Here is a 16,507-nt window from a genome sequence, read left to right as displayed (position 1 = left end):
TGACCATTGTCAGCATAATAATTGGTAACCTGTACATATATCCATATTGGCTGAGTCTATTTTGAAAATAATGATAAGCTTTAAGAGTTAAGAATCAAAAGCATATGCCTTCCTCCATAAATAATGATCATTGTAGTACAATTTACCTTGTGTATTTTTATTTAAATTTATTTTTAAAAACAACAAAATGGTCAATTTGTATTATCAATTAAAAAGTCACCTTCATTGTTTTATATGGATAAGATTGAACAAAATGTAAATGAATCCTTCTTTAGTTTATTGAATGCAAAGACTTCTTTCATTTATAGATAAATAACTTAATACGGTTAATCTCTGTTTGTAGATGATGGAGCTTGCTTTGCCTTTAGTGGTCTGTTGTTAATTTAATTTATACAATGCTTATCAGATATTAACTCTTTTCAGTGCTGGAACCAAATTTGAAGGCTTTTGCAAACAGTTTGGATCCGATGAGACGCCACAGAACGTGGCGTCTCATCAGGATCCAAACTGTTTGCTTTTCTGATAGTATTCTTTGAAAAAATCAAAGAAAATGCTTATTTTAGAAATTCAGCAGACAACATTTTAGCAGACAACAAATTACCCAGCATGCAAAGGGTTAACAACTCACTGGTGCAGGCCTCAAACATCTTATTATAAAGTGTGGTAATATAATAAGCCTAAATAAGCTTTTATAGAAATCAATCTGAAATAAAGTAAGTCCAAACTCATAATGGGAAGTTACTCTGTTGTTAATATTTATTTATTTATAATTGTATTTTAATACTATTTTAAATTATAATTGCCAATCATCTTATATAGTTTAGTTGCCTTATAACAGCAGAAATTTCCCAAAAGATTATTTATAAAACAGAAATTAGTTTTGAAGTATTACATTATTGGTGACTAATCACAGAATATCTTATATACATTTCACTATAATATCATCATCATCATGTTACTAAATTATGTCCTTACCCATGAGAGTACGTGAGACTGTTTCAATTAAGATTTAGTGAAAGCACTTGATAGTGAATGCCATGTGCTTTTACTTATCCAATTACTGTCACTTATGTCTATAACTTGTTTTACAGGGCAGAGAATTGGTATGTGTAGCTTTTCTCTTGAGCAGAAAATACCCCACCCACCAGTTGCAGTATTGCGCTATAACAAGTCCTACATTATAGCATTACCAGTTCTTGATCTACAAAATACTATTAAATATTAATATGCCTCATATGTACTGGGCTACTCTCCACCAGCAACGAACAAAGGCTTAAATCTTTCCATTCTTATATGAGCTATCAAAAAGTCTAACGTAAGGAAACATTTTCTTTAATAGATTTATAGAAGTAAATGGTTCTGGAATTGCATACATGAAAAAACAAAATCATTATCACTTACAATAAATTTCACGCCCTCATTTTAGACTTGAAGTTGCAGTTTGGTGGTTTACCTATAATTATATATGTATTTATTAAATGTTTTTATTAGATACCACCGTCTATGATCTGCCAATATTATCCCAAGATAACAATGATGTATCCCATGTGACATATTAAACTTCATCTTGTTTTGTCTCCTCTAGTATATTTGTCAATTTAATCAGCATCATTAACAACATAAGCCTCAGATGAACAGATCAAACTCTGACCTTGTGTTAGGAACTGTGGACCTGCCAAGTCTTGACATGTTGTTCCTTTACTGAAGTATACAGGATTTTGTTGTTTTTGTTGATTATCAATGTTGATTGATGAGTGATCAGAGAAGCAATATTTCATGAGTGAAAAAATATTTTTTCTATGATAATCAATCAATAAAAAAAATCATAAATCAACGGAAACCAATAGCTACATTTTATGCTTATCTGCTGTTTGTTTACCTTTTCAAAGAGTTAAATTTAATTTTCCAGATTGAGTATCATGACTTCAAAAAAATGCAATGAAATTTTTAATCACTGATATTATTTCTATAAACCACAGGAAAGCATAAAAGAAATAACTGTTCACAACTCATCCTACATGTTATCACAATTGTTTATAAAGTGTTTTCCAGTCTTATAGTTGTTGTGATTGTTTTCAGTATTTTTATTTTATGTTTATCTTAGAAAATAAGACCTTGTAGAAAGTAGCTCATGACAATTTAGTGGTTATTATTAGAACCATGTCATGCGAAAATGGGTGTTTTGCCAAATGTGGCCGCTATATGGTCAGACAAAGTTTCGTGGTCTCAAAAGCAACAGGTTAGCTCCAGACCATGCTGGGCTGATGGAGCTATGGTGGCTGCATAGGGCATAAAACCCATTTTCGCATGACACAAGTCATTACAGCTCCATGTTTATATCTCCATAGATCATGAAAGCTGAGAAATATCTACAAGAAAGAAGAGCTAGTCAGCCTATAAACGCTGATGCTAATGACATCAGTGTAAGGCACCCAAGTACCCACGTAACTGTCTTGAATGCAATTTGTTTATACTCATAGCAAAAACACAAACTCACACCACCTTATTCCTCTTGCTTTGCATTGAATACAGTTTAGTTATGACTGATAACAACGCATCAAATATGAACGTTTTCGATTGGTGTCCTGATAGTACAACATGTCCAAGAGATATTGTAGTTTTAAGACATCTCAATCTAGAACCCAGCTTGCAAAAACCTCTTTTTTAAGAAATCAAAACGAAAGAGGTATACATATTTTTGTCAAGACTTCAGTCACCAGGGACCACCAAGGAATGCCAAAATATTTAAATGAAAGTGCGGTGTCTTGTTTAGAAATCAAAAGTGAGTGAGGGGAGTAATTGTGGCAGAGTTGACATGTACCTTGTACCACCCATACTCTAGCACTTAGGCAGAACAATGCATGCACTGTTACCACATATTTTCTTATAATCAATAGCAAGCATGATACAAATGTCAATGCCTGATTTATGCAATCACTTAGATGTAAGAACTTTAAAAGCAGAATGTCATAGATGCTGAACACCTTGAAAGTAAATCTTGGTGTAAACAATTACAATACATGTATCACTATTTAAGATACACAGGCATATAATCATTACTCAGAATTAATGACGTAACACAAAGAATTGAACTTAAATTAACCAAGCCTTGAATAACTGTTTCGTTAATCACTAAGGAATAAGTGTAGAGATGTGTGTATGAGTCAAACTGCTTTAACTTGAGAGGTTTCTAAACATAAACATATAATGGGTACATTATTTACATGCATTATTGTCCTTATAGAGTTCTTCTCATAATATGTGGTATGTGAATATTATATACTGTATGTACATGTGTACATGTATAATAAAATAATGTTCACTTTGCATGCAGCATGTGTAACTCATTTATTTGGTATAATTATGGCATGTCACACTTTCCATTTGGTCCAAATTGTATCACCTCACCTTTAACTATAGTCTTACTAGCTCACCTGAGCGTTAAGTACTCATCCGGAACTTTTAGGATACAGTGCTGTCTGTTGTCATCAGTGCATGCATACAGTGCTGTCTGTTGTCCATCAGTGCATGCATACAGTGCTGTCTGTTGTCCATCAGTGCATGCATACAGTGCTGTCTGTTGTCCATCAGTGCATGCATACAGTGCTGTCTGTTGTCCATCAGTGCATGCATACAGTGCTGTTTGTTGTCCATCAGTGCATGCATACAGTGCTGTCTGTTGTCCATCAGTGTAGGTTACAGTGCTGTCTGTCGTCCATCAGTGTAGGATACAGTGCTGTCTGTTGTCCATCAGTGCATGCATACAGATGCTTGTTTGCGTGTGTGTGTAATTGTGTGCTTAAACGTTTTCTTCTTTCAAATTCTCGTCAAAAACACAAGACAGATTTTAACGGAAGTCACAGGAATGATCCTTGGGTGACCCTCTTTCAAAGTTGTTCATTTTGCTTTGCTCCATTTCATTTGAAGGTAACACCTGAACTTAATATATATATATAACAAATCTTCACAAATCTTATCTTCTCTTCAATCACAATGGTCAGAGGTTTAGTATTTGGTAAGTGTTAATATGTTTGGCATATAACATTATAACATGGTCCACTACCAAGCTTGTTCATATCATGACTCTGGGGTCAAAATTGGCCTCACCCTAGGGGTAATTTGTATTCTTTTTACAAAAATAGTGAAAACATAAACAAAAAATCCTATAAAATTGCAAGGCCCTAAGGTTTGGTATTTGAAGCGTAACATTCCATGGTTGCCTGCTACCAGTTTTTTTTAAACATTACCCTGCTGTGAACATTGACCCAGCATTATGGGAAATTTATTTCCTTTATATATGTAAATTGTGAAAAACTTTAAGACAACTCAGCATGTAACTATCTCCAAACATTTGTTTTAACCCATTTATGCCTAGCGTCTAGAAATAAGGCCTTAGAAAACAGCGTAGACCCAGATCAGACGCCGCATCATGCGTCATCTCATCAGGGTCTGCGCTGTTTGCTTAAAGGAATTTATGTAAGAAATATTTTAAATATAAAAATAGACATCCCTAATTTTGGAAATAAATTGATCCAATTTAGAAGGATGGGAGAGTCCACTAGGCATAAATGGGTTAATAATGTCTTGGCAGATTTCTAAAATGGTAATGGAAACATCTCAAAGCTGCTCAGAACAGTTCAGTTCCTTTGTGTCTCAGGTGAGCAATGGCGGGCCTTTAAGCCCTCTTGTGTGCTTTTTATGCTCCCTTAAAATTTATATATAGTCAATGAAACTTTATGGGAAGCTTCACTACCAAGAGGAGATGTGCATATTATCAGCAGGTTCTGGTCGGATGATTTTTCACAGAGTTATGGCTCTTTGAAATTTTCGATAAAGGCTCTTTGAAATTTTCTATAAAAAAATTCTTGTCCCCCCCAACTAATGTGCCCTCAAGACGTTTCCTTTTATCTTAATATATAGTGCAATATTGTGACAAAAAAAACCTTTGGGGAGCATAACCCATCTCCGACGGTTTCTTGTTTTTTAAGTTGACTATGTTTAACTGTTTAAATAACAGTAAATAACACTTTATCTGTTATAGGTTAAATTAACACATTAGAAAACAAGAAATGTTAGGGGTTTATAAGGAACAAGTGTGTAAATGACCATCAAACTCATGGTTTTGGCTATAGTGCAATATGTATTTGCAATTTATTTATTATGCCCCCTTTCGAAGAAGAGGGGGTATATTGTTTTGCTTGATGTCAGACGGTCGGTACACCAGATTATTTATGATAAATAACTCATCAACGAAATGACTGATTGGCTTGATACTTTCCATGTTCATTGGCCTTGGACAGTGGATGACCCTGTTTAAATTGAGGTCATTAGGTCAAGTGTCCAATTGGTTTCCGTTTGATATGTCATCAAAGGATTGAGGGTTTGGTGTCAAGGCCTTGTCTGGGGACATCTGTCTCCATCTGTGGAGCTCTTGTTTAAATTTTGCATCATTTAATTTGTTTATTCGTTTTGGAGACTTTGTTTTAGACATACCATCATATAGACCCTTAGTGTTTGTGAACCCCAAAATGCAAATACTTGTTGATTTTAGCCTTATAATTTTCTTGCTTTGCAAACTTGTGGGAACTGTTTAAAATGTTGTGCTTTATTAATTAGATGATTTCTGTGAACTTGTGAAGCCCTAAGGAAATTGATGGATTGAAAGCAGCCTTTAGTGGTCTAAGACAAGGATAGCCAGTCATTTGAATAAACAAACGCATGGCTGCAAATTTTGTCATTGAAAGTGGACTTATTACCTTACAGAATAAAAAGCATAAGAATACAAATGTTGAGGATGACGTGATAAGCATCTATGCCTTTGGTGAGGAGGAAGACGATCTATGTAATGAGGCCGAACAAAATGGCGGAATGATTACATACGAGAAAGTCAAGCATCTGCATCACAAAGATCTTCAACTTACGCGATCCAAATCCTTTATGGATGTAAGACTATCAAGTGTATGGAACCCTCACAGCTTTTGCTTTGATATCTTGTTTGCACATGTTGGATTTTAACCTGTTCCCGTTTCTTTACAATTGCAATGTTTTGTATAGCCTGTATGTTTGAAATGGATTGGTTCTCTTTTTCAGTTTACCTTTGTTCAATATCTATTTTAAACCTTTTGTTCCGTTTGTGTGTTCCCAGCATGGCTTGTTTGCAGGGGGCTGCAAGTTTTACACCACTGTCTACATGCATTCTGGTAGTATTTTGTCTTAAGATCTTGCACAAACCATATTAGTCCTTGTTTGAATGTTCGGATTTATTTTTGTTTTGTTTTGCGCCATTATTTAGTGTTGCCAGTAAAAGGAATTTTAAGGAAATAAACCACTCCCTGAGACCGGGATAACAAAAGCTTTTTAAAGATGAAAAAATAAATTATTTTTTAGACAAATAACCAACACTGTATAACAACATTTTCAATGTAGTCACTTTCCCAATCACATCATTAAAAAGATTTCAGCAGCGTTTCTCTCACAGGTATCAAACCATACAGCACACAATACTCTATTTCGTTAGTCACAGGGCTTTTACACCTGTCAAAACTACAGCAAAACTTCTGATAAGCTTACCGGTATATTTCCTTACCAACCTGCTACTTTTGTTACAGGTTTTAACCTTTGATGCTATTGAAATCGAATCAATATTATGTGACTAATTAAAATTCAAACATTTTAATCTACAAGTATCATATTTTAATATACTTTAGTTACACCAAAATAATGATTCTTAAAAACTAATCTTTGAAAAAAAATATATCATTTTCTTGCTGCATTTAATGACAAGTGCATGCGTTTTAATTGACATCAGAAGCGCAGAGAGAGTGACGCTGACTCACTTGGCTCCGTAGAATTAGCGCCTTACATGCATCAGACTAGGATGCACCATTCTAAAAGCAGCAGCCTGCTATCGGGTAAATCTTACCCAAGGAAACTGCATCATGTGAGTTGCCTAGGGGCACCATCTGTATAGGCTTATGACGTCTGAAATCTGTCTTATAAGTTTTATTTGCGCACCAAATTATATGCATCATTTATTTGCACCTTGTAGTCTACTGTTTTGAGCTGACCTGAAGTGCTTATGGCGAGCTACTGCGCATCATCAACCTTAAGCTTGTTAAATTCAGAATACCACATTGTTAATGCAAAAACTAGGTCACTAGGTCACATTTTGAAAAACCTCTTAATTCTTCACAAGTTATATTTATTATTTTAGCTTGTTGAAACTTATTCAGAATGTTTATCTTGACTATAGGCCCTGTTCAAATCTGAGTCACATGCCTCTAAACACTATGTCATCAGATCAAATCATGAAAAAAGGTTGTTACTAATTACTCTTTATGAAACTGGGTCATACAATTTGTCTTGACAGTATCCAGCACATTGCAAATCTGTGTCACACATGTCCAAAAACTTGGTCATTAGGTTAAATCTTAAAAAAACTATATTTCTGATTCAGGAGCCACATTTATGACTCAATCTTGATGAAACTTTGTAAGACTTGTTATCTTGACAATATCGAGGCTTGGTTTGAATCTTGGTCATATCCACCATAAAAGTAGGTCATGAGGTAAAATCTTAGAAAAATGTTTTAGAACAAGTCTAGAAGCCACATTTGTGACTCAATCTTCATAAAACCTAGTCAAACTGTTAATCTTGACTATATCCAGGCCTTGTATGAATATTGGTCAAGTTCTGTGAAAAACTAGGTCACTAGGTCAAGTCTTCAACAATAAGTGAACCTTGAACTCAGAAGAGCATTTTGGGGCTGTCATATCCATCTTGTCTCCATTGATATACTTTTCATCACTATGTTTACAACATCCAATTTCAATGCTTTTAAATTGTGTGAGGATTACTTTTTAGATTTTTTGTTTGTTTGCAGTGCATAGTATATGTTTCTGTTTTTAATGTTTTGTTAGAATATCTTAAAAAAATAAACAAAACATCAGTGGCTAGCTAATACACACCTATAAACATGGGAGCAGAAAAACAATAAGCAAAACAACAGACAATATGTTCTGTTCTTTAATATGTTTGTTTTAAACTGTAACAAACATGTTATTTTAAAACAGAACATGTTTTGACCATGGTGTGCATTTCTTTGACAACACCATTATGCCTTTCCATTCCTTAAGACACAAATTGTTGTATAAGTAACAATTAATCAAATTGTGTCTATCCTGCTATAAAGTCTTTTTGACCACCTTGAGTAGCAACGTTTTAATTTAAAACAATAAAACAGGACAAATGTGTGTGCATATGATAGGAAAGTTTATTGAAATTTCAATCAGATAATGATCGAAGTCAATTCTTCTGTGGAAGGTTGGCTAGCACAATTAGATTTAATTAGATTAAATTTAGTAATATTACAAACAAAACTGTGTGTCAATGTGTATTGTTTATAAATTAAGTGATTGCCCCCTCTGGGGTCACTTCATCTTTTTCTCAATAGTAAGTATTTTTACATAATTTTGAATTAAGTTGAAAATCTGCGGCATTGACCAACCTTGATGAAACTTTAATTACAGCAAACTTAAATGAAGTTTGTAATCAGGATCAGAATGGTCAAAGACTATGTTCTTAAAAAAACAGTTTCCATCATTAATGGTAACTGGAATTGTGCTGAATTTTGAAGGAAGTGGAAATGGAAATTTATCATAATTTTGTGAAGTTTATTGAAGAAAATTAACTTTTAAAATGTTAAAAACCTGATTTCATGTCATGGTAATGCTTTAAAGCTCTTGCGTTAAGTCTTCTTATAAATTTCTTTTTGTTTTAGCTTCAATGTTTGGTTGCTTTTGGTTCAATACTGTGAGGGTCATACAAGTTTCTAAGAATTGAAAACAACAAATGGATAGACGGATTTTTCATAAGACGTGAAAACAATATTTTCTTGTAAGTAAACATTGTTGATTTGTCATGTGATAATCAACTCATTGCTATAGATTGATAGGTTGCAAATATTAACATGGCAATGTCCTTAATGCATGAATGGCGGCTGCAATCTGTTTTTTTTTTGCAACTTTTTAATTGTATAATTATAATGATGACCTCTTAGAAAAAGATGAGTCACTTGGAACTGTGTCAAGAGCCAAAAATTTGCTGTACTAACACAACAAATGATCCTAGTCCCAGGAAAATGGGTCTTATGACATTTGATGCCCGCATAGATTGGTCTCATGCCATACGCGACCCGCATAGATTGGTCTCATGCCATACTGGGCCCGCATAGATTGGTCTCGTGCCATACACGGCCCGCATAGATTGGTCTCATGCCATACTGGGCCGGCATAGATTGGTCTCATGCCATACTGGGCCCGCATAGATTGGTCTCATGCCATACTGGGCCCGCATAGATTGGTCTCATGCCATACAGGGCCTGAATAGCTTTGTCTCATGCCATACACAGCCCGCATAGATTGGTCTCATGCCATACTGGGCTCGCATAGATTGGTCTCATGCCATACTGGGCCCGCATAGATTGGTCTCATGCCATACGGGGCCTGAATAGCTTTGTCTCATGCCATACACTTTCCACATAGATTAGTCTCATGCCATATCCAGCCTGCATAGATTGGTCTCATGCAATACCCGCCCCGCACAGATTGGCCTCATACCGTATGTGGCCCGCATAGATTGGTCTCATGCCATATCCGGCCCGCACATATTGGTCTCATGCCATATCAGGCCAGCATAAATTGGTCTCATGCCATACGCTGCCCACATAGATTGGTCTCATTCCATATAGGGCTGCAACGAATCCAAAATTTATGCAAAATTTACCTGAATAACATTCCAGCCACACTGGATCCACTACAGTTGTTTTATACGTGGCTTTCATAGCTTGGTCTCATTCCATACGTTGCTCGCATAGCTTGGTCTCATGCCATATAGGGCCCTCATAGGTTGGTCTCATGCCATATGGGGCCCGCGTAGCTTGGTCTCATTCCATACGGGGCCCTCATAGATTGGTCTCATGCCATACACGGACCTCATAGCTTTGTCTCATGCCATACGTGGCCCGCATAGATTGGTCTCATGCAATACCTGGCCCGCATAGCTTGGTCTCATGCCATACGTGGCAGGCATAGCTTGGTCTCATGCCATTCATGGCCTGAATAGCTTGGTCTCATGCCATACGTGGCCTGCATAAGTTGGTCTCATGCCATATGGGGCCAGTATAGCTTGGTCTCATGCCATACGTGGCCCACAAAGCTTGGTCTCATGCCATACGTGGCCCACATAGATTGGTCTCATGCCATACGTGGCCCACATAGCTTGGTCTCATGCCATACCCAGCCCACATAGCTTGGTCTCATGCCACACGGGGCCATCATAGCTTGGTCTTATGCCATACAAGACCCGCATAGCTTGGTCTCATGCCATAAGTGGCCCGCATAGCTTGGTCTCATTCCATACGTGGCCCGCATAGCTTGGTCTCATTCCATACGGGGCCGTCATAGCTTGGTCTCATTCCATACGTGGCCCGCATAGCTTGGTCTCATTCCATACGGGACCCGCATAGGTAGGTCTCATGCCATATGTGGCCCACATAGCTTGGTCTGATGCCATACCAGGCCTGCATAGCTTGGTCTCATGCCATACGCGGACCTCAAAACTTGGTCTCATGCCATACGTGGCCCGCATAGCTTGGTCTCATGCCATATGGGGCCCGCATAGCTTGGTCTCATGCCATATGAGGCCTGCATAGCTTGGTCTCAAGTCATACGTGGCCCTCATAGCTTGGTCTCAAGTCATACGTGGCCCTCATAGCTTGGTCTCATGCCATGCGCGGACATCATAGCTTGGTTTCATGCCATATGGGGCCCACATAGGTTGGTCTCATGCCATACGGGCCCACACAGATTGGTCTTATGCTATACGGGTCCCTCATAGCTTGGTCTCATGCCATGCGCAGACCACATCCTAAGCTTGGTATCATGCCATATGGGGCCCGCATAGGTTGGTCTCGTGCCATATGAGGCCTGCATAGCTTGGTCTCATGCCATAAGTGGCCCTCATAGCTTGGTCTCAAGTCATACATGGCCCTCATAGCTTGGTATCATGCCATTTGGAGCCCACATAGGTTGGTCTCATGCCATACGTATCCCTCATAGCTTGGTATCATGCCATATTTGGCCCGAATAGGTTGGTCTCATGCCATAAGTGGCCCACACAGATTGGTCTCATGCTATTCGCTGCCCGCATAGATTGGTCTCATGCTATACGTTGCCCGTATAGATTGGTTTTATGCTATACCCGGCCCACACAGATTGGTCTTATGCTATACACGGCCCGTGTAGATTGGTCTCATGCTATACGCGGCCCGTATAGATTGGTCTCCTGCTATACGCGGCCCATATTGGTCTCATGCTATACGTGGCCCTTCTATACGTGGCCCGTATTGGTCTCATGCTATACGTGGCCCGTACAGATTGGTCTCATGCTATACGCGACCCATATAGATATGTCTTATGCCACACCTGGCCCGCATAGCTTCAGGCCAGTCTGTGCATTTATGCAGTCTGGTCTTGAGCTACCCTGTTCTTATGAGACTATAAAACATTGCCTGAATTTCTTGCTGACAGTGTAGTTGGGTACTAGACTGTGCAAAAGCCCAGGGAGGTCTGGAGCTACGCTGACCGCATTTGGCATAAGATCTATTTATGCATAACACTAATTGTATTTTAATTAAGCAACATTTATAGCATTTACATGAATGTTTAGTGACCTCAATGATTTTCTTTCAGGTATTCATTTGTCTATTGTTGCGCAAAAATGTATATATTGTTATTTATTTTTTAAATGATATTTGTCATTTTCAGCAACTGGTACTTGTATTAGGTCCAAATACATACACATTATAGATGGAAATTGTTGGTTTTGTTTATTTAGTTTTGTTGAATTTTAAACTAGTAAATTAACACTTAATGTAAAACATGATACCTATTCTGAATAGAATAAAGAATATATGTGAACTACGCTATGAGTATAATTGTGTAATATATTAAAACACTTAAATGTCATATATGTTAAGCCATTTAACTTTAAAAACCTGCACCATTGTGTTTAAAAACCAGCACCATTGTGTTTTTGGTTGATTTAACATGATATTTATTAGTAACTGAATGCATTTTTTGCTTTGTATGTGTGTGTTGTAGTTTGCAGACTCTTGGCTTAAACTAAGTATTTACTTATATAAATAAATATTTATGTAAGTTAATGAAAAACATGATAACAGTTTAAGTTTATTATCCCCCGCCATAGGCGGAGGAATTTTGTTTTGGCGTTGTCCGTCCGTCCGTCTGTCCGTCCGTCCGGCACTTTTGTGTCAAGAGCCATATCTTGGAAGTGCTTTGGCGGATTTCAATGAAACTTGGTATGAGTATATATATGTATAAGAGGATAATTCACACTTAATGGCATTGTACACCATCTGTTAATAACAGAGTTATGGCCCTTTATATCGTGGAAAAATGCTTTTTTTTGTCCAAAGCCATATCTTGGAAGTGCTTTGGCGGATTTCATTGAAACTTGGTATGAGTATATATATGGATAAGAGGATGATGCACGCCACATGCATTGTACACCATTGGATAATACAGGAGTTATGGCCCTTTGTATCTTGAAAAATGCTTTTTTGAGTGTCACTTTCGTGTCTGGAGCCATATCTTGGAAGTGCTTTGGCGGATTTCAATGAAACTTGGTATGAGTATATATATGGATAAGAGGATGATGCATGCCTAATGGCATTGTACACCATCTGTTACTAACAGAGTTATGGCCCTGTGTATCTTGGAAAAATGTTTTTTTGTGTCCGGAGCCATATCTTGGAAGTGCTTTGGCGGATTTCATTGAAACTTGGTATTAGTATATATATGGATATGAGGATGATGCACGCCAAATGGCATTGTACACCATTGGATAATAAAGGTGTAATGGCCCTTTGTATCTTGAAAAAATGCTTTTTTGAGTGTCAAGTATAACTCTTTTGTGTCCAGAAGCATATTGGCGGGGGATATCAATTCAACAAATTTGCTTGTTTCCTGATTATTTACAATATTTCAAATATTGGAATATGATGTTTAAACCATAATAATCCTTAATATTAAATTACTTTCCTTTAAAATTGACCTATTTTAGTAGTAAAACTTGATCAAATTTATTGTAATAAATGCTTAACTCTTGTCTCAATAAAATGTAATGTTAAATGTTCAGTTGAATCATGCTATCTTTTTATATCACGAATTCCTGTACTATGAACAAATCACAGAAGGTAACACTTTGTGCTGAGATTACCAAGCTTAGCCTGTTTAAGACTAATAGACAGGTCTCTGAATGAGCTAGCTTTTGGAAAACTGAAACTACCAATTTATATGTATAGTCCTTTCAACATCACTTACCAGATGGACTTTATAATTGAAAGAAACAAAAATTGGGTTAATTTTACCAAAGTATAAGTGTTTTTTTGCCAAGTAAAGCGCAATCCGTGAAAAGTCTATTTTCACCTGAAAACAAAGAGCTAGTTTTTAGATTACTTTCTTGAAAATGCGCAATAGCAAGCAGTTATTGCAGAACACAAGGAGCATTTTAATAAACCTTTAGCCAAATAGATATGAGGTATTTGATTTAATTGTACAGCAGATGTAACAGTTTGAAACTCAATCTTTGATTTGTGTATTATGTTAATGGTGTTTGTCCCAGACGTCTGGTTATAAACACAATTACAAGTGGTCACTTTCAATTAATTAAAAATATTATATTCTTAGAATTAAAATGGGTTTTTGAATATCGTATTTGTCAGCATGTGCTCAACATTTAACACACAAATAATTTGCTAGATATCAGCACAAAGAGTTACCTGATTGGTAGTATGCATGGCAAGTAGTACATGACTGAGTTGTCTCCCTTTTTGTCTTCACAGCAAGAACAGGTTCAGATGCAGAATGGACGGACCGTGCGGTCGGCTGAGGGCAGACGCAAGGACGGGAGCTCAGCCTGTGTTGTGCAATGAGGACAGTGGCAAAATCAAGAAAAAATATTTGCTTTAAAGTATTGACAATGATGATTATGTTCATTTGATTGTGTTGTTTTATAGCATTTACAAATATGGAGAAATCATTTTTGTTGTTAGTTATCATTAATCGTCTACTTAATTTATATTTTTAGATCAAGAAAATGAATGCATTTTTAAGAAAGTTTTTATTCTTACGGATAGAAAGCAAGTTCATTATGTAATTATTTTGATGATCAATTTAAAACTCCTGTCTTCAGTTTTTCTTAACTGTTATAAATATAACTACTAATATGTGCTTATTTGAAAATTGAAATAAAATGTAATAAATTTGAAATCTCAATTTAAATAGCTTGGTGATTTAAAGTTGTAGGATTTCCGCCATTTATCTTGTCTGCTTTGTAATGATTTACACTATGTAAGTATTAAAATGGTTTAACATTTCAAATTTACAATATACTATTGCAATGGAGTCAAAACCAAAATTTTTTCCAAGAATTATATTCGCTTATATAATATTTGATAATAGTGTACAGTTACTTTGAACACAATACTATATAAATAGATAAGCATGGGACTGACAATTGTTCAAACTTCTAGGCTTATGGTTGACTTTTGTGATCGCCCTTTGTCAGTTGTTTTCAACAACATTTACCTTAAGATCAATATAGAGAAAACATTTACTACCCTCTGTTCATGGAAGTTAGTAAGAACATTTATCCACATCTTTTTCTTTGTATTTTTACCCAATTGGGGAACCAAGACTTAAAAAAATATCCTTTTTTTCCTAAATAAAAAGAAAGTTTTAATACAATTTTACAAACAGGTGATTTTCAAATGGACAGTGGATTTGGACTTCCATATTTACTTTTGAAAGTACCATGTGTTGACAAATTAGAAAAATTATGAATAAATTTTATAAATTAACTCAGGCATATTTTCCAAAGATGGTAAAAAATGACTCTTTTATTCAAATAAAAACATAGGGGAGTTCAAGAATCGGCAATGTGGGATTTAAAACTAGATCATTACTGTAGGTCACTAAAGACAAAGTTTGTGAACACAATGGAGGCCAAGTTTATTGCCTAATCTTCATGAAGCTTAGTTAAAATGCTTGTCACAATCAAATCAAACCCTAGTTTGAAACTGTGTCACATTGGGTTAAAACTAGATCACTATGTCAAATTTTAAAAAATAGCTTGTGAACACCCCAGTTTTTGCATGTATTGCCCATGCAATCTTCATAAAGCTAAGTCATCAGAACATTTAACCCAATAATGTCCAGTTGATTTTGAAATTGAGTCATGTGGGGTCAAAAGCTCTTGATCAAATAGAAGAGAAGGCACATTCGTGATACATGTATATGGTTTCTGGTCCATTGAAAAACATTTTGCCATTAGGCCTGACAGTCTTCATTATATGACTAGTGTTAAACGTTATAATAATGTTTTTACTTTATTTTAACAGCATTCTATAGATTATGTACTTTTATATATTATCTCAGATATGAAATGACTGATATTACCGTGTAGTCATGGAAGATTATTTTACTCACTTAGTGCTGCTAAGATTACACAATATTTTTTTATTTCAGCATATTTTCTTCTGAATAGAATAGCTCCTTTTTGTCTACTTAATTTAGCAATAACTGTTTTTGAATGTAATTTTCTTTTTGATTATGTTGTGTTTTCACATTATTGTTATACTATTAATTGTGTAAAAAATGGCAGTGCCATTTGTTTGTGTGGCATGCATTTATTTAGTATTTTGTAACACAGTTTACATATCACAGTTTAATATATATTATATATACATATATGAAGTTGAACATGTTCTTTATAATAATTATTAACACTAATAAATCAAATATACATATTACAAATTATATACCTTCAAATTTGTTCCTTTCAATTTTTTCCCCTGAATGGCTCGGTGATTAATTTTTAGAAAGTTCTTATTTCTGACCATATCAAATCATTTGAATAATGTTAAGTGATCAAAGTTGGTCTTTCTTGCTTTAAGCTTAATTGTTGATCAAATTTATTACTCCTCCATTGAAACTTCTCACATGTTTTGGGGGGTCTCTTTGTTATTGACACCAACCAACAGCTCTTGTTGTTACACTCTTGCATGATCAGGACTGACCTTCATAGTTTTGTTGAACTGTGTATGGCTGGATAATACTGTGTGCTTCTAAATTAACCCATTTATGCCTAGTGGACTCTCCCATCCTTCTAAATTGGATCAATTTATTTCCAAAATTAGGGATGTCTAGTATGTTTATTTCTATATTTAGAATATTTCTTACATAAATTCCTTTAAGCAAATAGCACAGACCCTGATGAGACGCCACATCATGCAGCGTCTCATCTGGGTCTACGCTGTTTGCCAAGGCCTTTTTTCTAGACACTAGGCATAAATGGGTTAAATGTAACTTATATAAATTCTTCAAGGACATACTTTTAAAATGCATCATATGATGCAATGAAGGCT

At 35.7% G+C, this 16,507-nt stretch overlaps 2 protein-coding genes across 2 annotated transcripts in view; both read left to right on the top strand.

The window, feature by feature from the left end:
* The window catches only part of LOC127843691 (metallophosphoesterase 1-like), a 220,691-nt gene that overhangs the window by 164,885 nt on the left and 39,299 nt on the right, over positions 1-16,507 (top strand). The gene's annotated exons all lie outside the window — the stretch shown is intronic.
* On the top strand, positions 2,350-15,200 carry LOC127843693 (uncharacterized). The gene is made up of 3 exons (XM_052373414.1): positions 2,350-2,423; positions 5,764-5,943; positions 13,925-15,200. Exons 1-3 carry the CDS (start codon positions 2,352-2,354, stop codon positions 14,012-14,014), a joined length of 342 nt encoding a protein of 113 aa, XP_052229374.1. The 5' UTR covers positions 2,350-2,351; the 3' UTR covers positions 14,015-15,200.

This window comes from Dreissena polymorpha, chromosome 9, assembly GCF_020536995.1.
Source record: "Dreissena polymorpha isolate Duluth1 chromosome 9, UMN_Dpol_1.0, whole genome shotgun sequence".
Classification (NCBI taxonomy): Eukaryota; Metazoa; Mollusca; class Bivalvia; order Myida; family Dreissenidae; genus Dreissena; species Dreissena polymorpha.
This window is presented reverse-complemented; position numbering and strand designations above follow the sequence as displayed.

What these genes read in the sequence shown, in the direction of transcription:
- LOC127843693 (XM_052373414.1), top strand. Translation starts at nt 2,352, where the DNA reads ATGAAAGCTGAGAAATATCTACAAGAAAGAAGAGCTAGTCAGCCTATA. An exon ending in CTGATGCTAATGACATCAGT is followed by an intron (nt 2,424 to 5,763) that starts GTAAGGCACCCA and finishes ATTACCTTACAG; the next exon opens with AATAAAAAGCATAAGAATAC. An exon ending in GATCCAAATCCTTTATGGAT is followed by an intron (nt 5,944 to 13,924) that starts GTAAGACTATCA and finishes TTGTCTTCACAG; the next exon opens with CAAGAACAGGTTCAGATGCA.